Source organism: Pinus tabuliformis, chromosome 5_1 (assembly GCF_031772625.1).
Source record: "Pinus tabuliformis cultivar Carrire ecotype Pingquan chromosome 5_1, CPIR1, whole genome shotgun sequence".
NCBI classification, from domain to species: domain Eukaryota; kingdom Viridiplantae; phylum Streptophyta; class Pinopsida; order Pinales; family Pinaceae; genus Pinus; species Pinus tabuliformis.
Genome location: NC_142305.1, coordinates 789,765,178 through 789,793,027, shown reverse-complemented (window position 1 = coordinate 789,793,027; position 27,850 = coordinate 789,765,178). Strand labels below are relative to the sequence as shown.

The following is a 27,850-nucleotide window of genomic DNA, read 5'->3' as shown; positions in this document are numbered from 1 at the left end:
AGAAAAACAATAGGGGATTTCCTTAATGTTTCTGGGAGGGATGATGTGGATGGAAAGATAGTCCGTTTTCTTTGTGCTTGCGGTGTACCATTCAATGTGCTTCGCTCTCCCTATTGGCATGACATGGTAAAGGCCATCAATGAAGCCCCAAAAGGATACAAGGCCCCCAACTATGAGAAAGCTAGAACAGTGTTATTAGAAAGAGAAAAAGCTAAGGTTCAAAGAGCTTTGACACGTTTTACACATGAGTGGGTGGATTCTGGGGTATCCATTGTATCAGATGGGTGGACAAATATTAGAAACCAACATTTGATAAATGTTCTTGGTGTTTCTTCTAGTGGTGCAGTATTTATTGCATCTCATGACTCCTCCTCCATCAGTGCAACTGCACCAAACATTGCAGATCTCCTATTGAAATCAATCAAAGATGTTGGTCCGAATAATGTGGTTCAAGTGATCACAGATAATGCAGCAAATTGTAAGTTAGCAGGAAAAATTATTGAGCGTACTCATCCACACATCTTTTGGTCTGGGTGCCTGGTTCACACATTGAACCTTTTGATGCATGATATTGTGAAACACAAAGATTGTGGGTGGATTGCTGAGGTTTACAGGAAAGGGAAGCAGCTCATTAAATTCATCACAGGGCATACAAGGGTAAACTACTTCTATGGCACTTACTCCAAGTTGCAATTGCTTAAAATTGCAAAGACAAGATTTGCTAGTTATTACCTCACCTTTAGGCGGCTAGTGAGGGTGAGACAAGCTTTAACTAATCTGGTGTGTGCTGAAACATGGGATGAAATTAACGTCAGTATAGATGGTGCTAATGAAGTCAAGGACACTGTTCTTGACAGTTACTTTTGGTCACAGGTTAAATATGTTTTGCAATTCACCAAACCAATTTATTACATGATCAAGTTTGCAGATTCAGATCGACCAGTAATTGGGGAGGTGTATGAGCAAATGGATAGCATGTTGGGGCAGATTAAAGACATTGTTGAGCCTAGAGATACCACCTTGTACAATTATATTCGTGAAGAGGTGGAAAAACGATGGGATATGCTAAATGTTCCATTGCATGCATTAGCATATGTTTTGACACCTAAATACTATCATCCATCATGGCTTTCAAAACCAGCACCTGGGGGGGGAGTCAGGAGAAAACCACACCAAGATAAAGAGGTTCACGAAAAATATATGGCTGCATTGAGTAGATTAATCCCTGATGAGGAGGAGGCTGCATTGGTACGGAGACAGGTGAGCAACTATACGAGCAACACTGGTGCATTTTCGAGCATGCATGCAATTCAAGATCGAGAGCATTTTTCTGCTCTTGAGTGGTGGAACATGCATGGAGGGCCTACTCCACTTCTACAGAGTTTGGCATTGCGGGTGCTATCACAGGTGGTAAACACTTCTTCTGCAGAGAGGTGTTGGAGCTCTTATTCTTTCATCCACAGTGTTAAAAGGAACAGGTTGAATTTAGACCGGGCAGAGAGCTTGGTTTATGTTCATTACAACTTGCGATTGTTGTCCCATTACTGTGAAGATGCAAAGTCTAATAAAGACTTGTTGACTTGGGACAAGAATCCAGAGGAGCCCAATTTGGAGGATGGAGTGTTGCGACTAGAGCAATTAGAGGATTCTCTTATCCAGGTATGTCCATTGTGGTATGAATTTTCCAATTTTCCCTTATAAAGCATTTCTCTAATTCATGTTTTTAATTTTTTTGTTAACTAGTGTTTTTTTTTTTGCGTGAATTTTTTGAGCGATTCTAGGATGATGACACGGGTGTTGATATGCCACCACCCCCACCCCCATCTGGTCCCTTGGTTTCTAGGTTCCATGGTTCAACACCAACGGCAGGGGGTTCTTCTTCATCAGTTCCAGTGCCACGACTTACACAGGGACCATCTTCTTCATTGCCACCACGTGGAGGCCCGCCATCACGTTCTATTCGTGGTGGAAGGAGGAGAGATTAGTAGATATATTCACAATCTACTTCTTTTTGTCATAGATTACTCATTAGACTTGTAGACTTGTGAATTTGAATTTTGAACCTTTTTGGCTTGGCGGTGACCAAGTGACATATTTTGTAAACATTATTATTTGAATTTTGGACATGACAAATGTTGACAGTTGCTCACTTGCTAGATAAATCATAATATGCTCTATGTTTTATGTTTTATAATATGCTTAAATGTTTTATGTTTTATAATATGCTTAAAAATTTGATGTATGTTTGTAATAGCTAGAATATAGATGATTGTTGTACATACTAGTAACTACAATGGAATCATGGATGCCATATCTATCTTGATTTATGCAAAAATATGCATGTTTTCATGTCTTCTACAATTAATTTGGTATTTGGGATGTTTGTTTTGAGTATAAATGCAAAAAAAATATAAAAATATATATATATAGCAGACGCTTCCGCGGACGCTTCGCTCCCTAGATTTTTGGAAAATGACGCTTCCGCGCTCCGCGCTTCCGCTTCGCGCTTCCGCTTCGCTCCCGCTTCGTGCAACATTGGTCTCCCTATACGGGGTCTTAACCCTCCAGAGAGCTACATTGGCACATGTAGGGTGTGTGTTGAGAGCCATGGGCCTCCATAGCAGTAGACAACACTCCATGGATCCCCAAAGATGTTCACAGATTGCTCAAGATTCACCTATTGGACGAGGAAAATGCAGTGGGTTCACCTTTGCCCAACCAACCCCACAGTTATACCATGCACTTGACAGATGACCCAAGACTTGTATGTTGATGTGGCATCACTTACACCATCATTTGAGCCCTTACAGATGGTCTACAGGCATCTTCAACTTACTTGGAGACCCATGAGGTCACTTGTGTGCCCTCACAACCATTGGGAGCACCACAGGTTTATTATGTGGAGAACAAGGGGCCAACCCCTTGTCCATTACTTTTGGAAGTCCAACTCATCATTTTGGCACTTATGGACTTCATTAGGCCTCTTTGAGAGGACAACGACATGCATCATTGATTATTCAACCTCTTGGGAGGCTTATTATTTTATTTATGAGCTAGTTAGGTGGGCTTATCACTAATAGATAGTTATTTGCACATTATTTTAGTTGATGGGCTAACATAGGCTCAAATTAGGTAATTCAAACTCTTGATGAGTGTATAAATAGGAGAGACATGAATTCATTTGTCAAATCACTTTGGATTGGATCATTCTCTCTCTTGAAAATTTCACATTTCTTTCTTGGAGGACAAATTGGAGCATGGATGAATTTTGATGTTTGGATTGAATTTTCTTATCTTGGAGCTTCTTTGTTGGCAAATGTGTTGATCGTTGGATATATTCTCTTACATGTAAGTACAACTTTGATGCTATTTTCTTTTACTTTGTCACATACATTGATCATGGGATTTTCGCTATTTTAGGGCTAATTGCTGCATGCATTTACTGCTTCATTGTGGAATTATGTTTCTATATAGCATATCTCTATGTATGGGCCATGTTTGTTGAACGAATTGTCCTAGAGATTGAAGTTATCTTGATAAGCCATCTTCATCTGCAAGCGAAGTATAAATGCTTTAAGATCACTTTCCTTTTCTGCCCTAACATTGGACGAAGTTGCCCTTAGAGCCTCCTTGAACTAGAAACGAGATCCTTCCTCATAATTCTTCTTGACTCCATATCCCCAAGAGGAATTACGCACTAGTCCACCATAAGGTTATCACCTTAAACGTTTTTCTTTACCCTTTTCCCCTCTTTTCTAGGACTAGCCACGTTGGGCCACTTAGGGCATCACTTTGTCGACAAAGTAGCCACAGAAGAAGTTCGATCTCCTAGCCTCTACTGCGCTGGTGTGTCCTCAAGGTCTCCTCCAAATTTGAAGAAATTCCGATAGTGGGATTGTGAGATATCCCAAGCCCTAGCTCTGAGATCAAACTTTGCCTTGGTGTTCCCTAGGCTGGTACCTTTCCCTTGGTGTTCCCTAGGCTGAGATCCTTTCCCTTTCCTTCTGTTTGGGTTAAGATCATCATTGGTTGCTAAACTCCCTCCACTTAACCTATAGGCTGGCTCTGCTTGGTCTGGTGTGGTCCCATACCTTAGAAAAGTTAATTCTTCAAAAACCAGTTGGGAAATAAAGTTCAATAAGGATTTTAGGGATTGGGAAACTCCTTTACGAGACATATTCCTTAAACCTAGCCCTTAAATCCTCACCTCCTGGAAAGCTTTGTACCTTGCTTGAAGAGCAAGCAAGCTCTATTCTTAACCTCCTTCTAGGAAAACAATCATCAAGGTCACTTCACATCCATTTGTTGATTCATCCTTCACAAGTGACTCTCCATATACAGTGTCTCCTCCCATTGGTGAAACTCTGTAAAGAGTAGGAAGTCTTAGCTGAGGTGACGTGGGCTAAGTCTCCATTGTTGCCCTTGGTCTAGTTGTTGTCCCTTTTAGGCCCCCTGCTAGTTTGAGCGGTAATAGGATGCAAGTGAGAGCATGTAGTAATGAGGTCATTGAGAGAAGGTTTTAGAGCTTGTACTACAAGACTGAGATTTAGGGTTTGTATTGCATCATTTAAAATGATATTGCCACTATTATATTGATCGTTCTTTTTCAAGGTATTTCTAGGATGGTCAGAGGATGTTGTATTGCAAAGATTTTGCATCTTCTTGATGTTGGTTATATGTTTCAAGGATTGATTTTGTGTTGAAAATAATTGAGATCAGATTGACTATTGATATCAGTGTGCATATGTTGAGTTAGCAGAGTTGGTGTGATTATGATTTGAGGCTATTGGGAAAAACTAAGGACTTGTGTTTGATACTATTGGGAGAACTGATGTTACTGATGCTGCTAGTGGACTTGAGAGAGTTACTCATGTTGAGCAGAGGAAGAGCGAATTTATGTTACTTGGATATGATCAGTGCTAGGGTTTCACTGGTATTGCCACTGTTATATTGATCATTCTTTTTCATGGTATTTCTAGGATGGTCGAGGATGTTGTATTGTTAAGATTTTGCATCTTCTTGATGTTGGTTATACACTGCAAGGATTGATGTTGTGCTGCAAATAACTGAGATCAGGTTGACTGTTGATATCAATGTGAGTATGTTAAGTTTGCAGAGTTGGTGTGATTATTATTTGAGGCTATTGGTCAAAACTAAGGACTTGTATTTGATACTATTGGGAGAATGTTACTATTGCTGTCAATGGACTTGAGAGAGTTACGCATGTTGAGAAGAGGAAGTTGGAACAATGAATTTATGTTACTTGGATCTTATTAGTGCTAGGGTTTCACTGGTATTATATAGAGACCAACTTGGTTATGGATTGTTGAGCAGATTTTTATTATGAGCAGAGTTATTATTGAGCAGTGCTATTAGACTATGTGAGCATAGGATGCATGTCAGGGTTTACAGTGCATGAGCTGAAGTGAACTTAACTTTTATGAAACTAGGGTTTAATGTTTTGTGCAGAAGCATAATTGATTGTATTGTAGATGTTTTGTGTTTTTATTGAGCACAGTTGGATCCAATTTGAAAATTGTGAAACATGGTCCATCGTGGTGAGCTGAAGGTTGGAGCCTTCAAGGCATGTGGCAACTTGCTTAGTAGGGTGGCACGATGGTGCTAGGTTAGGTTGAAGCTTACGTAGGGCATTGAAGTGTCCTTCCAGTGGGAGTTGGTAAATAGGGTGTTCGAGCATTGTTTAGGTTGGAGCCTGTAAACTAGTATGTTGGAACGCCATTTTAGTTGGAGTTGGTAAACATGGTGTTGGAGTTGAAAATCTTGGAAGTTGGAGCTTCCTAATTGGCGCAAATTATTGAAGGCAAATATTAAGAAGCATTTGGTGGTTCTTCTCTCGTAAAGGTTTCCACCTAAAAATTTCTGGTGTACTATCTTTATTGTTGTGTGTTGTTGAATGGTGTTGATGATTGCTTTATCTTTATTTGTTGCTAATAACAATTAATGATTCGTGAAGTTAAAATTAACTAATTAACAAGAAATACTTATTCACCCTCCTCTTAGTATTTGTAATAGGAAGTGATGGAAGCAATCTATGATGATCCATACAATAGGGCTCCCAGAATTTTACCATTTTAAGATGTTGCTTGATTACATCCTCAATTATAAGCTACACTATAACGTGGGAGAGGAAATATGTAGCTCAGACTTATCGTTGATTATATTGGGGCTAATTGTAGAAAGAGTTTCTGGATTGTCGCTTTATATGTTTGTGTCGAAAGATATTTATTAGAGACTTGGCATGAGCCATGTATGCTTAACCTACCTATAATTTGAATTCAGTCCTCTGTTGGTTCCAAAATAGGTGGATTTTGTGCATGAAAATTGACTTCTTTGAGGTAAAGAATCGACCATGCAAACAATGATGTTTGCATGTTGGAAATTTTATTGAATATGACAATCAAATATCTTGTGGAACTATGTTTGTTCATGCTTTTGGGTGCCCAAAAATACTGTATCCGATAATTCAAAGTGGTTGCAACCTGTATTTTTGAGGCTCCTTCATACTTGATTTCCCAGATGCATGAGCAACTTTTCTTGATTCACGGGGCACATCTAAGAATTAATTTGAAGCAATGGCTCTGTAGTGAGTATCCATGTAGTTGGCCTGGATACTATCCTAAGGAAGTGTGTGATGTCCCAAACTGGGCACACTCGTAGTGAGTTGTGTGAAGGGGAGGTGATGGGATGATCCATTCAAGTTTGCAATACTGCACAATCAAAGTTTGGGAAACCTCTTAGGGGAAGTTGATTCATGGATTGAGGGGGGTTCATTTATGGCAGATCAAGGAGTCTTGATGGAAGGCATAGGCCTTTGTTTGAGGATTATGGTGGCATAGATTGGTCTGTGCATTAGGCCCCTATTCCCACAGGTTTTGATTGCTTGCCGGATGAAACAACAATGGTGGTAGTAGTGGTTCCTTTGCGTGGTCATTGTGGACAACAAAATTGGTCCATTTTTAGCAACTAGGGCAAAGGAGGTGGAGCCACATGTATCAACGAACCATGGAGGTTTTTATCACATAGTGTTGAATATATATTAAATTCTTGGTTAGAATGGGGGGAGAGGATATGGCTACACCATTTTCAAGCCCCAACCAAACAGCATTGTGGCATTATTAATCTAACATATTATTGCTCGTGAGGCGTCTTCAAAGGCACTATGGTCATCATTTTCGAAAAATGAAGCATTTAAGGATTATTTAATTTCAGATCAAGTCAAATAGGGGATCAGTGCAAAGGAGCGTTGTGTTTATTAAATATTTTGTACGAGAATGGATTCATTTTGTGGGGAATTTTTCTATATTATAGTGCATTTTGCAAGGCCAAGTTTCCTTTTTTTATTATTTTATATTGACACGTTAGTTAATTTTTAGTTTTTAGAGGTTAAACTAGGCCTAAGGGGCTGCTGAAAACTACTATTTTAATGGAAATTCCTTCCCCCCTCTATATAAAGGAAGGATCTCCTCATTTGTAATCATGGTTGGATAGTTGGAGTGTTCCTCTCCCGGGAGCTTAATGAAAATATTCTTGGGGCCATTGGGGTTTTAGGTTTATTATGTGCTGCATGTTTCAATCTAGCATGTGTTTCTTTCTTAGTTCCATTTGCAAATTTTTAAGGGTTTAACTTGTAATGGATTTATGACCACCACGAGGCATAGTGAGATTGATCCACCAAGGAACAATGATCACGAGTAAGCAACTATCACCTAGCCTCTTTGCTAGGTATAGACCCTTGAGGGGGTCCCTATAGTAAATGCTTGGCTTTTTTTTCTCTAACCTTGGTGAATTGGTAAGTCAATGGAGTAACCTGGGCGAGGCCCAAGATCAATCCTAGCGGCTGCCACTATAACACCAAGCATATATCTGATGACTTGTAAACCAGATTCACCAGGAATTTATGACTTAGCAAGAGCCGAAACTCCACGAGGGTGGGGGAGCCTACTCCTTGCGCCCTATCACAATGGGAAAAAGATGTTCCCCATGGGATTTGAAACTAGGTGGAGGGGATAACATCCCATTTTGCCGACCACTCGGTCATTCCATGAGGAGACATGCTTGGCTTATTTTATGCTACATTCAATCCTCAGGTTGAGGGCAATCCCATTGAGGAATCTTCTATAGTGAGTTCATGGCCTGCCAGTTTATCTTGATTGTTCGTGAGGCTACCCATATCTAGATACTAGTTTCTCCTTCCCGATCCATTATACTAGGTAACTGACCTAAGGAGGGTCATTCTTCTTGATATCCTCTTGTCCTAACATTTCCTTGATTACAATGCCCCTGAATATTGGCAGTGGGCTTCACTTCCCTCCATCACCACTATTATCTGTTTTCCCTTAAGAAAGCAATTCGTTCACTATGGTTACTTTTGACATCACCTTGTTCCATATTGTTTATGCCCTAGTGATCTGTAGGGGAACACCCCTTGAAGCCAGAAGAGAGCTGGCATAAGGAGGCAAGGTAGGTCACTGAGGTAACAGTGAGTGATGTACCAAGGTTCCACTCCAATCGTATGGTGTGGGTTGGAGCTTTCATCACTTAAAAGTTTAATGTACAATTACAGCAGTAAGAGTAACATACAACTCACATACAATGAATCATAATAGGTGATATATTTGTAGCACCCCAAAAGCATCTAACCCCTACTATAACGTTGAATATTATCTAACATATCAAGTGACATAAATGGATACAGTAATATACTGTGCTAGATATAGTTTTTATAGTGTGCACAATGATACACACACACACACACACACACACACACATATGAAGTTGGAACATATACAGATCTTTGTTTTATTTTTTTTATGTGGTTTTAGAAGTTCTGTGCAGACTGTATCCAGTATATATTTCATATGGATCATACTCAGATCCATATAAGGCTTGTACTGGGTATGGATCCTATACTTACCTGGGCCAAATGCAGGTTTTGAAATTTGAGCCTAACAGATCCAAGGAGGGCAGCAGTTGTATCTGCTAACCAGATATATCCAGATATTTTTCATAACATTGCTACCAGGAAAATATATAATTGAAATCATGCATCATCTTAATGAGAAATCATATAGTTTTGTATTTTTGCAGTGGCAAAATATTTTGAGAGAATAGAGTGCATGACAACTGAACTAGCAGGAACCAGAACACTTCTAAGTCCCAACAATGAGAAGCATTACTGCAAAAACGTAGATGATTTTCATGAAATGGAATATTGAGTGCACATACACAAAGCATTGAAGTTTCCATCAGGGACTGGCAGGGAAAAGTCATATAAAATATCTGTAGTGTACTGAATACCACCTAAGTACATTTATAGGCTGGGGAGTTAGTATGTACTTATTCATTATCCTAATAGGCCATCAATAATAACTTTATATTGATTAATGGCATGGAAGTAACACACATACACAGTAATAATATCTAGTATAAAGTTTTTGAATACACATTATTATCCTTAGCACTTGCCTGGCTAACATAAGTTGTGTTGCAAGGCTTATGCTTGATCTAATTTTGTGTATTTTGATATTGGCTAGACATAAAATACCCTAAATGTATGATTATATTCTAAATTAAATGCACTGTTTCTTAAATTCTTTGAATTCTATTAGAGGATGCCATAATCTTAGTTCATTTCTGTCATCTAATGCAACCAAATTGGGCCTGCATATTACTTGAATACAGTGTCAAAACTATTTATTTTTTATTTTATTTTGTGATAATTCAGCAGTAAAAAGAGTTCTCAATGAGTCAGTACTGAATGTTTGGAATTATATGAAAATTTTGTTCCTTCAGGATGTTGAGGAGGATGTGAAAGCAAAGACAAAAGGAGAAATGGGGGCAGCCAAGACTTTGTGTATGCCTTTTGATCAACCGGAACTGCCTGAAGGTCTGATTAACTACTTGAAACTCTTTAGCTTTTCTATGCAGTGATAATATTTTTGATGAAGTGTGTTGATAATCTTAATGGTGAAGTTTAATCCTTACAAGATAGCAGAAATGAATGAATTGTTTGAGTGAAAAAGCAAAAGATTGTAACCTGAATACTTTTATTTTTCTTCGTTTTTCCATGTTGTCAAGCTCCCACCCACTAGTCTGTGGTAAGTAGATATACTGTTAACTTGTGATAGACAGATAATTGCAGTAGAACATGTATATTAAATGAGTGTTGCAAACATCCCAATAAATGAGTGTTGTGAACATTCTAATAACATTTTGATTTTATCATGAAATTGCGATTTTTTGACTTAGCCAATGTTTGCTGATTTTTACCGATATTTTCTCGATTTTACGATTTTTTGGTTTTCTGGACCCTTGCTGATTTTATCACAATGCTGATGTTTGCAATGTTGTATTAAATAATTGAATAAATGAATTGATGATTACATTGTTCTCATGACAATATAGCTTTATAGGCATTGACTGGTCACAAGAGTGAATAGGTATGACCTATGTTCATTATTAAATGTTGATTACTTATTAACTATTCATTACATTTATTATGTTTGTAACATTGCCATCGCCTTAAAAATTTCTGTCCTCAAAGCAAGGTAATGAGGGGTATCGTCGAGGATTTTTTTTTCTATTTTATGATGGCAAGGATATCCATATGGTTTGATATTAACTGGTGCTGAGTCTGGTTTAGCTTCAATTATATGCTATATCTTTCTTTCTGGTTGCAACATCATAGGTAAGTTTTGGAATACCTTGTCATATTTTTGGATTAAAGCTTCAATCTCTAGGTGTTGAAAGTGGACTATTTTTGATGCTAACGTCTCCATTTGATGACACTGTGCAATGTAAACCATTGCTTATTTTCGAATTAGTTTTTCCATTTGTTGTGAAGATATAATTTGGGGATTGGGGCGGGCAGGGGGCGGGGCGGCGGCTGCGGCTGGTTGGAATCCACACCATTTATATCTTCTTCCTCCCGATTTGAAATTAATAGATTGTTTTTGGTGATTTGCAGAATAGGTCCCCATTCTTTGTAGCCATTGAATTTCCAGGACAATGTCTACTTCTCACGAGGGCACTGTGTAGAAAACAGATTCCAATTCGTAGTATTCCGTTTGTGGCTTGACCCTGTGACACTTCCCGACTCCATCAATTCTTTTTCCATCTACGAACACTTGTATCTTAAAAGAAAGAAAAATTAAATTTTAAATTAAAATAAAGAAAATTAAAAGAAATACAATGTAATTAAAATTTTAAATTTAATTTGCAAAGAGACATGCCTCTTGGGCACCCTAAAATAACTATAAAAAGGTGCTTGAACTTCTCATTTTCACACACATCGCTCATATTTCTCTTTCTGACACGTGGAAAACAATCCAAGGAAGAGACCAGAGTTTCAAAAAAGTTGAATTTTCTGAAGTGTATTTGCTTACTGATGTTCTGGGGTGTGCTAAAATAATATTAAATATCATTGGAAGTAATTATCAGTTGCAGAAAATTAGAACCAGAAAATCAACATGGTATCAGAGTATAAATTATGGTTGGCAGTGTTAAATTTTTGGGATTGTTACAATCTTTATGTACAACATATTTACTTTTATTCCTACATAAATTTATGCAAAGAACTGCATTAATTATGATGGGCAGTAACCCTGGTAAATATGTTTAATTACTGAAATATAAAAAATGTACAGCATATTTAATTTTTACTTCTACCTAAATTTATGCAAGAATCACATAAATTATGGAGGAATAATTTAACAAAATCAAACACTATGTGAGTGGATTATAGCCTCAAATTTTAATGTGAGGAGAGTTTTAACCTCATAGCACCAATGAGTAAATGGTTAGAGAATATGTGTGGGGTGAATAGCGACATAGATCCACTAGTGTTCATAAGAAATTAACCTAGGAGATTTAAAGGGCATCTCAAAGGATTCTCCTAGGATTGAGCATAAACCCAACAAGAGTGATTTGTGTTCGAGAGAGATAAATTGTACAGATATCTAGAACTGTGCCAGATGACTGGAAGCACTTCTAGTTTAGAGCTAGCAGACGGTCAGGTAGAGTGGAAGGATGCAGCCGACTGGAGATCTAAAGGGTCTCTCATGATGATGAGGAGTAGGAGGCTCCCAAGAATGTGGGTTTAAGTCCTTTTGTATCTGTGGAACATCCTTTAGATTATCAAGGACCCATTAATGATGACCCACTTAGGGTCGTTGTCACAGAATCCAAGAAGAGGTCGGCATGGCTTCGACGTACATTGGAGGATGCAGAGAAGCATATAGCTCCCCTGGCACCTTCAAGGAAAGCAAACGTCCTACAAGATATGTGGCATTGATGAGTCATGTTGCACCCATTTTTTCAATATTCCAAAGAAGTAGGATTTGAAAGCGTGATGGAAAATTTTCAAAGTGCAGAATCATTAGCCAACGATTCTTATGTCATTTGTAAACCCTTTCTGCAAGTTTGTAATGTAAATGTTGCTAGTAAGATCGTGTATTTATGTAACAACCCTGGCACGTCTATTATTTTGGCGATGAATTTCATCCTAGGAGGTTTTTCGTCTCACTGATTTGTCTGCGTTTCTAAACACGAATGATCAACATAGTTTTTTCCTCCAACCTCAACCCAAAGTTAGGGTGGAATTTATCAACAAAGTCTTAGGTGAGTCCTAGTGTTCTAGTCGAGTTTTTTGTAAAAGTGATTTGGGAATAATTTAAATTATTTGGCTAAATTTTTTTATTGTAGATTACTTGGTCTACTAGATCATATTGTGTCGCAAAATTGAGTATGTATTTTGAGGGCTATAATGAACGGATATTCCCCCTTTGAGGCTTGAATTTGTAAAATCTTATGTAAAAAATACTTTAGTGCATGGTCCCTCATACTTATGCACCATGGCTAAAATAGTTGAGGGTGAAAAAATAATTAATCCCCTTAAGAGTCAATTAGTTAATTTTTCTGGCAAAATTAAAATTAAATCATAAACTAGAAAATTAATTAATTTGAGTCAAAAATTAAAATGTTAGAGAAATTAAATTCTCCAAGTGGAAAAATTCGTGGGTCTAAAAGAAATTAATTTTTGGAGGTTCCCCCACCAAGGGAATATTGGATATTTCAAGAAATATTGGACCCTTGGACCTTGTTGGTTAAGCCAAAGTCAATTTTTTGAGGAAATTAGCTCAAAATAATTATTTTTGAGCTAATAAAAAATGGTTTTGAAGAGAAATTCGAAAATTTCTCAAAAATAAATATTTTCAACGACAGAGAAAAGATCATCAAATATTTATCGATGACCGAGATTATTTTGACGGTGATTAAGCCAACTAGCCGTGATTTTCCACTTGGAAGAATTTCTCTATAAATAGAAGACATTTTGCTTCTATTTTCATCTTGATCTTGAGCTCTCCTCTTATGTAACTTTGTAAATGCTGATGTAAAGCCACTGCCCCGTTGGAAACGTTTTGATCATCATAATAAAAGACTTTGGGGTGCAGTTCATGGTGTCTTTGTCTCGCTGGTTTGTGGTATGTGTTGGGTATGCATATTCTTATATTGTGCTTAAAATATTAATTAAATTGTTATTTCATTGTAGATGATGGGAACATTCTATTGGTAAGTTTTGGGTTTATCTTAGATGTTCCGATTCATTGTTTGTTCTAACGGTTTCTTCTTGAAAAAATATATAGAGTTTGTAGGTTCCCTAGCTTTTGGGCTCCAAGTTCACAAACTGTGAGCGCAAACTGACTATGTTTGGATTATGAATATTTTATATGAATTTCTAACTTCGCTAAAGCTGTGGTTTAACATTTATTTTTCGAAATACATCTAGCCATTGTCAAGATCTACAAAAATTATATCCTTCAAAATTTCTATAAGCATTGTACATTTGTATATTTTGTATAATAATCTTTGTAAATTATTTTATTTTCTAACCCTTGTTTCGCAGTTGGGGTTTTGTAGGGCTAGCTATTGAATAAATTGCAATGAAATCGAATATCTGAAGCAAGATAATTTTTCTGGCAAGGGTTTTAAATTTTTTAAGGCTTCTAGGCCCATAGTCCTCCTCTAGGCTAGCTGTCCAACCTTCCTACCCCTTGCATCAACCTTTTTTGTGTTATGAGTATAATTCATATAAAAATAATAAATATAGCAATAATAAATAATAATTAACTAATAGTTATTTAGTTAGTAATGAAGAGGCATGTCTTAGAGAGATGACCATTCATGAAAGGGCACCTGCCTAAGGTATATAAGTAGACCCTCATTCTCATTTGTAATCATCTCATATCTTACATCAATTCAATATACAATTACATGTCTTACAATGGACATTTTGTGTCTTTGAAGTATTTTAAGGGTTTCCACTTCGTATATGACTTTTGGTCATTACTTTGGTTAGAGAATTCCTCTAGGTATACGAACTTTGTTCGTTACATTGGTATCAGAGTTACGGTGGTAGATCCTGGCCTTTGGCCATCAACTTGTTGTTGCAACTAAAGCGTTTCGCTACGCGAGTTGGAGTTTCTCCATTTTCAGTCAAGCCCTTGGCCACTTCAAAAAAATGAGTTAAAAAAAAGAATTGGAAAAAAAATTATAAAAGAAAAGAGTTAAAAAAATTATTTAATTAAAAAAATGTGTTAATAATAATAAGGCCTTTGGCCATTGACATTTCAATGATTCTAGTAAAAAAAAATAGTCTGATGTAAAAAGGTTCTACATTATTGATAAAAATTGCATGATAAAGTCAAACGGGAATCTTTCCAAATATCTTTAAAACTATACGTAAGAGAAGGAAGAGTAGATAAGATTATCTTCATTCTTCATTAATTGGTTTACAAGCTCATGGTTTCAGCAACCCATAGTAATTGCCTATGGTATTTTCAAGGTAAAAGGAGAACAAAAGGAATAGAAAATCTCTTTATGTGAATGGTAAGTTTCACTTTTTATGTGGAGAAAATTAGCAGAGTCAAAGGCACATAAGTGGACATATATTTTATATTAAACCCCAAAGAGGTGAATAACCACGTTTCACTGGGGTTGTAACTTTTCAAAAAGAAAAAAGAAGGATTATAAAATATATATAGAAAAAAGAAAGTTTATAAAAGAAAAATAAAACAAAATAAAGTAAGAAAAAGTTATAAAAGTTATAAAAAGAAGAAGAGAGTTTATGGAAAAAACAATTGTTGAGAATATATATATATATATATATAATAAAAAAATTAAATTAAATTAAATTACCAAGGAAGGTTATCAAGTCAAGAAAAACAGAGCCTAATTTGAAAATAATGAAGTAGTCAAGATGAGTCCCACACAACAATCACTATTTTGGACTAAATGTCTAAGTTGTCTAGACGAAATTGGATATACATATATTAAAAAAATGCAATTTACATTGTCCAAGGTGTGGAAGATTATTTAGTACAGAAGAACATCAAGACAATTAACATATGCAAAGAAAACGATTAAAGGAAGAAATCGCAAAACTTCAACAAAAGAACAAAGCATCAGAGAAGAAATATAAAGATCTTGAGGATCAGTTTCATGAAAAATCAACAGAAAGCAACGAGGAAATTTGGCGTCTAAGGGATCACAATGAGAAACTACTTTCACAGATAAAAAAAATCTAAGGTTAAGAAACAAAGACTAAAGCAAGAAAATGAAAGTTCTAATAAGGAACTAAAGGAGAATCTATCTGAAAAAGAAAAAAGAAAATTTGTACCTAAAAACCCTTAATAAAAAATTATTAGAGCAAATAAAAAATTTAAAAGATATAGAGAAAGATACTAAGGACAAAGTCAATGATTTAGAAAATGGCGAACTTTCACGTTTAAGGAATCATAACCAAGCCTTACTTATGCAAATAAAGCAGCTTAAAAGCGACAAGAAATCATTAAATGACAAGTTAGAGCAACTTCAAGAAGTAGTATCGAAGCCTCCAATCATTTCAATCCAAGTTGAAGATAAAGAAACAAATACCGATCCAGTCAAAATCGTAAATCAAGCAGAGGATAAACCTATTGAAGTGAAGGCACATGCAAAAGGTGCAGTTCAAACAATGGACATTCCAAATGATGATTCAGTAGCCAACTCAACAACAACAATGTCTGAAGGAAATCAGGAAACAAACACTAACATGATAAGGGAACGTCCAACCAAAAGAACTATTTATTGACATCCGAATCACAAGAACAAACTTTCCAATCAATCTACGTTCCAGTATCACTCAGAACATAAATGACAAATTTATGTTCCCAAGAATACTGAAGTTTGCAGAATCCAATCCTACAATAATTACGCATCACAAATTCTCAGAGATTAGAAGATTCCACAGAAGATTAGTCTAGGATGGTCCGATCCGTTCTCAGTACGACAATTTTGTCTATCACTCAGAGCATCATATCATCTTGTATCAACGAAGATGAAAGTTCAGAGACGAGAAGATATTCTCAGTAAGCTTTGAGGACAAAGCTTCTTGAAGGGAGAGGCAATGTTATGAATATAATTCATATAAAAATAATAATAATAAATAATAATTAATTAACTAATTGTTTGTTAGTTAGTAATGAAGAGGCATGTCTTAGAGACATGACCATTCATGAAAGGATACCTGCCTAGGGTATATAAGCAGGCCCTTATTCTCATTTGTAATCATCTCATATGTTACATGAATTCAATATACAATAATCAATATACAGTTACATGTCTTACAATGGGCATTTATGTCTTTGAAGTATTTTAAAGATTTCTGCTGCGTATACAACTTTTGGGCATTACATTTTGACCATCTTAGGCCTAGACGTGAGGCCCAAAGGCCTCAACCTCTCTCATATCCCTCTCGGCCTACTCCTTTAGTCTTGCGTGTGGGTTTCTTTGGCTCGTGGCAGCCCTCCTCTTCCCCCTAAGGCCCTCGACCTTCCTCCATCCCCTACCACAGCCTCATTTGAGGTTCTAACCCTTAGCTACAACACCTCTAGGGCTTGCAGCAGCCCCTTGTGGGGTCAGCTCCCTTAGCCGCAACCCTTAAGGGCTTACGACAGGCCTCTAAGGCCTTTTTCTCCCAGGCTGTGGTCCTTGTTGGGTCTACGACAACCCCTTAGTGCTCCTTCCCTTGTGCTGTAGGCCTATTAGGCCTTTGGCCCTAGCCACAACCTCTAGGAGGCTTTATCCCTTCCCTCATTGCCCTCTTTCCATCTCTGATTGATCATTTGATTTTTTTGGACTGAATATTGATGGGTTTTGCAGGGGTATTTTGGCATAATTTTGGTGTTTGGAGGTGTTCTAGCCATAGGACAAATTGGGCAAGTGAAGTTCGAGGCCTAAGGCCTAACAATTTGACCTCTCAACCCTCTATTTTTCACTGTTTTGCTACAGCAAGAATAAATCATTCATAACAGTGATAAAAGTCAATCTAAGTGACATAAAATTAACTTACACATGCTACAACATATTCACAAGTCACTTAAGCATTTTGGGCATTTGTCATTTGGCATAAAGCTTCTAGTTTTGTTGACTGTCATCTCTGTCATTTGGTGCTTAATAACTCTGATATAACAGTGGCATTCACATCATTAAAAGGCCTAATACATTAAGAAATTGGCATTTTGAAATTTGGTTTGATAGTAGCTTGTTTTACTTGCGTATTGGCATCTCAAGTTTGCATCTACAAGTGCTTTAAACACAAGTAATCCACTGCTGTCATACATCGTCTTACTGCTGTTATAATTGCTTGTTTATGTCACTTGGTACCATAAAATCATAATTGACTTGAAGTGCTTTCAATGATTCGTGCTTTATTGTGAAAAAAGTTTCGTTTTTGTTATCTAATGCGCTTGTTGACATTGGTAATATTGGATAAGAAAACTAACACTTGTTTGTCCTTTGTGAGCTTACTCATAATCTTGTCAAGTTTGCACTAATTGGCTCACTCTCTAAAACACATTAACATCATAATCTAATGATCTTGGTTGCCTAAGTGAATTGAATCTAAAGATCTAAGTTTTCTTGGTTTAAGCATTGGAGTATCTTATTTCAAATTTTCATTGAGCAATCTTTGCAATATTTTGGGCATCTAAGTGATATTTACTTAAAGGCTTCTAATCTAATTGAATAGCTCTTGGTAATTGGAGTTAAGCAACATTGGCATTTATCTCTTTGAAGTGTCTTGAAAGCTTTTTATTGAAGCAAGAGCATTGATAATTTTGTATCAATAATCGTTGGTATCTTGTTAAGCATTGATCAAATCATTCTAAGTGCTCCAATTATCATTGGACAAGTTATTACGGGATTTGAGCACATCCCATAGTTGTTGAATAATTGTGGGCATTGTTGTATCTTGTTGTGAGCGCCACTTAGCACCTCTTTAGTGGTTTGCACGATGACCTTGCAATCGTCAGAGCCAAAATCTTTGCAACGTCGGAGGCATCAGGTGGTTAGAACAGAGGGGGAGGTAACGTTAATCAAGCTTTTGCTTGCTTCCCGTTGGCTTCGATCCCACAACCTACTCTAAAGACTAGTTCTAACACAGTTAAGAAGAAGGTTACACTTAGGATAAACTTTTAACTTAAAATCAACCAAGATTCTACATTTCACCTAGCTTGTAAGATCTACACTTCATATAGGATAGTCATTCATCAAAACAACAATTGTCCATCCAATTACTTGGCATTTAATTGGTAATAAGCGAGAAGTTGACTCCATAAGGCACTGGTCTGACAATTCAATTTAATATAATCGTTAAGTCTTGCTAAAATTAACCAAGTAACTAGGCCACTCAATCGTGTCTCCCAGACTTGTTTGTTGCCAACTTGTCTTTCATCTTTGCATTTCCATAGGGACTACCCCCCATAGTATGTTGCTGGGAGACGACTAAAACTAAGAGGTCGGGGATCAGGGTGACAACACCCGACCTGCGTCGTTGTTGCAGTGCTTATACAATCTAAGTGACAACAAGTCACATCATTGATTCCAAGCCATCCAACTATAAGGATGCAACAAGCCAACAATGTTTGGATGGATGCTGTGATGGAGGAATATTAGTGCATCATGAAGAATGATGCGTGGCAAATTGTGCTGAGACTTGAGGGGAAGTCATTGGTGACTTCCAAGTGGATCTACAAGATCAAGCATGCAGTAGATGGCAACATAGAAAAGTACAAAGCGAGATTCGTGGCAAGAGGGTTCTCCCAAAAGGAGGGAGAGGACTATGAAGAGACATTTGCTCCAGTCACGAGATATACTTCTATTAGAACTATTATTTGTATTGCTTCTATTATGGGTTGGAAGCTGCATCAGATGGATGTGAACGCTGCTTTCCTCAATGGAGTGATTGAGGAAGAAGTGTACATAGAGCAACCTCAAGACTTTGAGGTATATGCGAAGGAGTCTTATGTCTGTAGACTAAAGAAGGCTTTGTGTGGACCCAAAGAAGCACGTCGAGCTTGGTATTCTCGGATTGATGGATACTTGAGGAGTCTTGGTTTCACCAAGAGTGAGGCTGATCTGAATCTTTACTAAAGGTTGTTAAAGGTGAGCCTGTGATATTGTTGTTATATGTTGATGACTTGTTTTTAACAGGAGCATAAAATCTCATTGATCAGTGTAAGAGGGAGTTGACATCTGAGTTCGAGATGAAGGATCTAGGTTTGATGCATTACTTCTTGGGATTAGAAGTGTGGTAGAAGCTGGGTGAGATCTTCCTTGGTCAAGGGAAGTATATTATTATGATCCTTTAGATATTTGGGATGATGGACTACAAGTCCATGGCCACTCCCATGGTTACCAATCTGAAGAAGCTGAGAGGCTTTGTTTGAGATTCGGTGGATCCCCTCTATGTATTGATAGTTGATTGTATCTTTAATATATCTGATTAATACCAGTTTTGATATTTTATTTGCAGTGAACACTCTAAGCAAGTTCATGGTGGAACCGAGGCATTTACATTGGATTGCAGCAAAGAATGTCATACCTATGAATGTGGTTTATGTCTCAGGAGGTGAAGTGAGGTTGCAGGAATATACAGATTGTATCATAGCGAATATCACGAGTTGTGAAGAAGCATGGCTTCGGAAGCTGCTTGCAGGATTGTTTGATTTGGTGTTGGATACAACCGTGATACATTGTGAAAATCAACGTTGTGTGAAGGTTTCATAAAATCTAGTTTTCCATGACAAGTCGAAGCACATTGAAATCAAGTACCACTACATTCGAGACATGGTACAAAAGGAGGCAGTGAGGTTCAAATACGTTTCTATGGATGAGCAAGTTGCTAATATTCTGACAAAGCCTCTATCTCAGATGGAGTTTGTATACTTTAGGGACAAGCTTGGAGTGGTTGAGATACCTCCCTTGTTGAGAGGGAGTGTTGATGTTGTAGCATTAGGGCAGACATTTTCACTAGGTGAAGGGTATTGACCTGGTGCCATGTAATGGGGCTAGGGTGAATGGCCAAGATAGCATTAGGGTCCATAGTGCTCCCGCGGTTAAAAGGTTTTGACCATATTGCTAAGGGTTACTTGGTTAGTGGGTAGAGTGAGTGACTCAAAGCATCAGGAAAGTATTTTTACCATCGGAGTGCTATGTGATGACATGGAGGAATGGCAAATGGGCCTTGGGTTTCACCATTGGTTAGCGAAAATTGACCTAGTTCCAAGTGATGACTTGGTTAGTTGGTGATCTAGGACTAGTTTTGTTTTACACCAGTCAGGGGGTACCTGACCATATAGCCAATGGGTATTTGGTTAGTGGGTGACTAGATCCTTTGCATGATGCTGATGCAGGATGCTTTCCACATGGTTTGGGAATGAAACATGAAGTGGATGGATGCATTTGTTGGAAATCAAGAGGTTTTTAACTTATTATCAGATTTCCATTACATGATAATTACTTATGAATTTGATAGCGGAGTTATTATTAGGTTTTTCTTTCTTCATCAAGTAATTACCATAAAATCATGAAGGTCACAAAAGACAATAGAACTCAATATATAGGCTCCAAGCTAGGGAAAAACCCCTACAAGGGGAAAACCCAAAAAATCTCTTCTTATAGAATTAGATCAAATGAGATATCGAAAACCCATAACCACAAAAATTCCACCTCTAGATGTCAAGCCAATACTTCCTTCCTTCTCGCTGATTTATCAACAAGAGACCAACAACCAGAGATATATTAAGGAAAAACATCCACAGACTCTAGCTCCAAGAAGAAACCCTTGCTTTCAGATTTAAAACTTCCTCATCTTCTCGATCTTCTTTGCGATATTTCTGACCAAAGACATCCAAGTGTGTGTGTCCAAATGAGCTCCATCTAACCTCTATTTATATAGATTAGAGGGGGTGTGAATAGACACGTCCATTGGGGTGCAACCGACTTGACATGTAGGCCGATCGGGCATCTAGAAAGGTTTTTGTCCCAAAATTTACATTAAAAATTTCTTTTTCTTTTCTTTAACAATAGGTCCAAAATAGGACTTTGACTCAAAAACCTAGAAGCATGAAGAACATGTTTCTCAGAAAATAATAATAATTTTCTTTTTCTTTTCTTTTGCTTTTTACATAAAAATACATAATGGTACAAATTATGAAGACATAAACTAGTTACATTCTCCAACACTCCCTCTTAATTAGGGAGGCATTCATAATTGTACACCTGGTACAAGGATATTCTCATAAGAAGAGTCGAATTGATAAACCATCTGTAAACTTCAACATTATGACCAACACTGTCATTGAGGACTAACTTGACAAATTCAACTTTATTCGAGAGCATTATGCTGGGACGATTTACGTGAGATCAGATACCGCACTACCTCTAAGGCACATACCCCATCCGAATGTTCATCGAACATGTCCTTTTAGGACTATTATTATCTTGGATTTTTAACCTTCAATCCTCAAATGAATATTGGTGCTCTTCGGCCACTCTTATCTTGAATGCTTGTCCTATCCTCAAAGAGTGTTTGTACCTTTCCTTTCTTGGATTGTCTATCCTCAAAGAGTGTTTGTACGTTTCCTTTCTTGGATTGTCTATCCTCAAGGAGACCACAAATGCTTTTTCCAATCCTCCACCATTCTCCCTTCATGGCCTTCACTTAGACTTACAACTGTTAGTCTTGGTAAAGTGCATGACACATGAAGAAGAGAATGCACATGTGATGTTTATCATCACTCCCTTTCAACCAGAGATGAGATGATTTCTTCCTTTCAATTGGGAAGTCATAACGACAAGCTCTCTGGCTTGTTCCCATAAGAGTATCAACTACCATTTCTTCATGGAGATAGCTGCATGGTTCCTTCTTTCCTTGTTATCTCTTCCTTCAATCTAGTGATAGGGTTCTGGCCATTGACCTTGCATATCACTTTCCTTTCTTTATCATCAATGAAGGCATTATATTGAGGCTTATCAAACTTCGAGCCAATCATAGCGCCCTCTGATGGTGTTTTTTGGTGTACAAACAAACTTGAATTTCAGGTTATCTCTTCACACTACTACCTTTCAATCCTAAGATGATGATGCAAACATCTTGACTGCATGATTGCCAAAACCATATACAGTTGAACTTGCCTCAATTGTCATCATGTATTCTTGCAATATCCTTCTAGGTAGCAAAACAATATGTTAACCAGATAAACAGTAACAAAAATATTAACATCAAACTTACCTTATCATGATGGCCTTCTCGTCAAAGTATCAGTTTTCTTGAATTCTTTGAGATCAACGTCCTTTCGCATGATCCATCTCCACATGAATCTTTCATTTTAATTAGAGTGGCCATGGATTGAACTTGATTACCAAGCTGTATATCTTCCTTGGAGTTGTCATTGTTAACTCTTGTTCTTTCTTTCAGAGACTATACTTGATGTTGATCAACATTGTTTTATGCCATGCAATCTTGTGAGAGAGTCTTGATCTCTTTCCATACCAAAGCACGTCACATTTCTTCTTTCAGACATCATGCATCCATAGGGAAAGCCTACTGAGCATATTTTATATTCAACTCTTTCTGCAAGATTCTTATAGATATGAACCTTTTCCTAAAGATTAACTTACAATATGCATACCTTTGCTTTTCATACAATCATCTAGCCATCTCTTCTGAATGTGTTTGCTTTTTACCCCTGGAACTTTGACCATCTGCATTCCTGCATCCTTCAAGAGTTTTGTTTCCATATGGAATATATACCAATCATAATGATACTACCAAGAATCTTCCAAAATGATGATTCTTATAGGATCTTTATGATCTCTCTTTTCAAAATGACTCCCTTTAACATGATGTTAGAAAATGCTAGGATGAACAACAATATGCAATAAGGTCTTGTTCTTATTCTCTTTAAACTAGATGATCTTTTCCAAAGGAAAGTAGATTCTAATCTTACTACTATCAAGTGCTTCTATCTATGATGCAAACGATGCATGCTTACTCTTTTAATCATCATCAATTCCTTCAGGTTCCTTACACTTCCCTCTTTCCATCATGCTTATCATTTTCAAGAAGTCATTAACAAGCATAATAACTACTTTGGATTGCCATCCTTCTCGTCTTGCTTTCTTTATTATGTGCCTGCAATGTTCACTGACAAGTACAACCAAGCATAATATGCAAGTACAAGAGCATGGTGCCAATCCTGTCAATCTAGGGTTTCTATGGTATCTCAGAGGGCGAACTCCTAAGGTTTTTAAATACAAACCCTAACTTCCTTGATCTTATCCTTGATAAGACTTTTACTTTTAGTGGAAACATCAACCCTAAGGTATGTATTGATGTCACAACCTAGGGTTTATCCAATTCAACCCTTTTTAGGGTTTACCATATACCCTAGATTAACCTATTAAAAATTTGTTTTGCAAACCCTAGATGTCTGTAGCTAGGGTTTTTCTAGAGGGGACAATCAATAAGATTTAGGGTTACTCCTAGGATAAGATTAATCTAGACTAGGGTTTAGAAACCCTATCAAAATTCTTCAAGACTTTACAAGTCGTACAAACCGTAGAATCAACGAAACCCTGAAGACTTTATAGACCCTTTAAATTCAACAGTGCAATTATACGTACCTTTGCAAATTTTACTTTACTTATTTGCAAAGATGAACACGATCTGAACACAACTTTTGTTAAGTCCAAATTGCCAATATTCTGCTTTGTAGCCTCGGTAGATTAAGTCACCAAACAAGCCATAAAATCATTTTCAAACCGAGGCCTGAGATCCACCATCACTGAGAATCCAACTGCCGACTTTTGTTAATTCAAACATAGAGCTTCAAGAACTGTAGATGCATTATGAGTGCAATTGATGCCCTATCCAACCATAAGAGCTGAGATGAGCAATGACCTAACGTTTGTTAACAATGGTGAGCATCACTACGATCTCGAGAACCTTTTTGTCATTGTGAGCCTGTTGAATAATACCATGGGTTCCATCAACAAGGAATAACAGGACTAAAGTCCAATATCTTGCATAGGAGGAGCAAGTAATGCGACCAATTCTTGCGAATTTTACTAGCGACTCAAACTTTGTTACAACATACGATGCTATACTCATCAAAAACGTGTCTATGATAGCCATCGAGCAATTACTATATAGATTCTGACCTTTTAATATTTAACCATATGAACTTGAGTTGGCCACATAAATTTGACAAGCTTTGATGTTCATCCGAACCATTGTGATTTCACAACTATTTTATGGATGTTAAATTGATGTTAAGTGTCGATGCTACAACAATACTTGTTTTGATCATAGTTGGAATGACATCATCATAGATACGTCAACACATGGAGAGCCATGAGCCACTGATCCTGAGCTACTTAGCCTTTAGTTGGAATGCAAGTCTCAAAAACAAGATTCGTCATTCACTATGCGTGATCAACTGCACAGTTTAATGGGAAATGCCACTGATACGAGCCACGTGCAACTAATATCCCAATTGCTGGACATAATATATATTGGATAACCTTTGAGATGGATGCAGGTTGTTATTATACGTCAGATGCAAACCACACGATCTCTCTTGAGCCAGTGGGCCAGAGTTATGCGAGCACATATTAAGCAATTGTTTATAGAAGCTAATGACCCACTGTGATTTTCTTTTGATGCGAATCCTTATAGTGAGCCATTGAACCACAGATCTGAGATCACTGAACTCACTTTTTCACAGTCAATCTAGGGTTCCCACAAAGAGTCAACGCCCAAAATGGTGATTCACATATATTTGAATCTCAAATTTACATGCAATCCTCATGAGCATAAATCATAATGGCATGTTTGATTTACTAGATCCACAAATCTCAGAGATATAAAGAACCAAGATACAACAATCACAGTGTGAATACGAGCCATATTGTAAAATATATAAGCCACAAGTCCATCGAAATCATTACTGTCAAGGTTATTCAAAGGTGCATTAGATCTTGAACCATAAACTAGAAAAGTACGATCTTTAGCCTCCAATTCCAGACCTTAGCTCTGATACCATGTGGGAAATCAGGAGGTTTTTAACTTATTATCAAATTTCAATTACATGATAATTACTTGTGTATCTAACAACATTATTATTATTAGGTTTTTCTCTCTTCATCAAGCAATTACAATAAAAACATGAAGATCACAGAAGACAATAAAACACAAGATATAGGCTCCAATCTAGGGAAAAACTCCTCCAAGGGGAAAACCTAGAAAATCTCTTATAGAATCAGATCAAATGAGATATCTGAGACCCATAACAATAGAAATTTCACCTGTAGATGCCAAACCAAAACTTTCCCTCTTTATCAACAAGTGACCAACAACCAGAGATATATTAAGCTAGAACATCCACAAACCCTAGCTCTAAGAAGAAACCCTTGCTTTAAGATTTCGGTCTTCCTCATCTTCTCTATCTTCTCTGCGATATTTTAGACCAAAGCCATCCAAGTGTGTGTCCAAATGAGCTCCATTAACCCTTTATTTATATAGATTAAAGAGGGTGCAAATAGACACATCCATTGAAGCGGAGCCGACTTGACATGTAGGCCCACTTGGCATCTAGAGGGGTTTCTGTCCCAAAATTTACATTAAATTCTTTTTATTTTTATTTTACAATAGGTCCAATATAGGACTTTGACTCAGAACCTAGAAGCATGAAGAACATGCTTTTCTAGAAAATAATAATAATTTTCTTTTGCTTTTTATATAAAAATACATAATGGTATAAATTATGAAGACCAAAACTAGTTACATTCTTGAACACATAAACATAGCGGGCTCATTCAATATTTTCTTGGGATGGAGAATTTTTTTAGCTAAGTTGACATCTTGATGAAGTCAAGGTCAAGGTGAATACCTCCCTAGGTAAGAGGGAGTGTTGATTTCTGGGTAGCTGTGGGAGGTATTTGCCAATTATACAAGCTAAAAGAAAGAAAAATTAAATTTTGAATGAAAAGAAAGAAAATTTAATCTAATTTGCAAGGAGACGTGCCTCTTGGGCACCCTAAAATCACTATAAAAAGACACTTGAATTTCCATTTTCACACACACTCATCACTCACATAATTCTGTGTCACACGTGGAAAGTAATTTAAGGAAGAGGCTGAAGTTTCTAAAAAGTTGAATTTTCTGAAATGTAATTGCTTAATGATGTTATAACTTATGGGGTGTGCTAAAGTAATATTATATATCATCAGAAGTAATTATTAGTTGCAAAATATTGTGCTTGTCTAATTAGCACTAAGAAATCAACAATATCTATGAAATTATGGGTGCTATTTGTTTCTATAAGCACAATGACATTTTTTTTTCATGTGCCCCCTTAGTTTTGTTGTTTGCAGTTGTGCTATTCCTGTTACTGTAGCTAGGGATATCTTGGGCATGGTCTTCTTAGGATCTATATTTGGAACATTGTTTTCTTACTGAATTCTTCATTTGAGTCATTGCTAGATGTGCTTGATTCCTTCTTTGCTTTGTAAGTATATAGTTTTTTTATTGTTGCAGTTATGCCCTGACAATCATTTGTCTCCACAATATCTACATTTGTTTACCGATTTCTTATCTGAGCACTGGTGCTAGTTTTCATCTTCCCTTAAAGTGGGTGGTACATACTTGTTAGACATATCTGTAGAGTATTTATTTGATGTTTAATTTGAATATCTACTTGATATTTCTGGACCTGTGAATGATGGCCTAGTGAACTTGTTTTTTTGTTCAACTAGATTTTCTGCTTGTTCATCATTCTCAATAGTTTTAGGATTTCATAGTTTTATTTCACTATGGATGTAATCTTTCAATCCACAAATATGCATTTTTTAGCAATTGCTCATCTGTGAATCCGCTTTGTCTTGTTGCTAGAACTTCACATTCATGTGTATAGTCATTTACATTTCCTTTTTAATTAGATGCATGAATTTGCTATACATGTTATCATCTTCTTCGTGATGGAACCTTTTTAGTAAGTTAGTTGTGAAACTTTGTGAAGGAAAGGAATGAGCATCACATTTTTTGGACCACCATAGAAAGTAGTTGTAAGCTTCCCTTTCTCAATTGTTGGAGGCTGTCATTATTGTTTCTCGTTCACCTAGTGGGGGATTTGATTCAAAGATACCCTTAGTTTTGTTGACCTAGATGATGACTCCTTTATGGTCCTTGTCATGTGTAATGTCCCTTTTCAATATAAGCCAATAAATTTTAACAAACAGTTTGCAAGAAAACCATTGGGACATTTCATCAAGCAGTTTGTATTCAGTTAAACATTAAACCCTTATGCAACAAATAAACGCAATAAATTCTCAGAATGGGCAACAAAAATGCAGCCAATTATTTTTATTAACATTTAACACGATACTACATGCCATTCTTCTTCCTTATGCAAAAATGAACCCATGAAACTCCTGCAGTGATATCATG

At 36.9% G+C, this 27,850-nt stretch overlaps 1 protein-coding gene across 4 annotated transcripts in view; it reads left to right on the top strand.

Moving 5' to 3' along the window:
- The window catches only part of LOC149167300 (Class II aaRS and biotin synthetases superfamily protein), a 237,215-nt gene that overhangs the window by 179,824 nt on the left and 29,541 nt on the right, over positions 1 to 27,850 (top strand). For all 4 annotated transcript variants that reach the window (XM_089432952.1, XM_089432948.1, XM_089432950.1 and 1 more), the window contains one exon: positions 9,814 to 9,907. In XM_089432952.1, the coding sequence (XP_089289078.1) occupies positions 9,814 to 9,907 (94 nt within the window). The remainder of the gene's footprint in view (positions 1 to 9,813; positions 9,908 to 27,850) is intronic.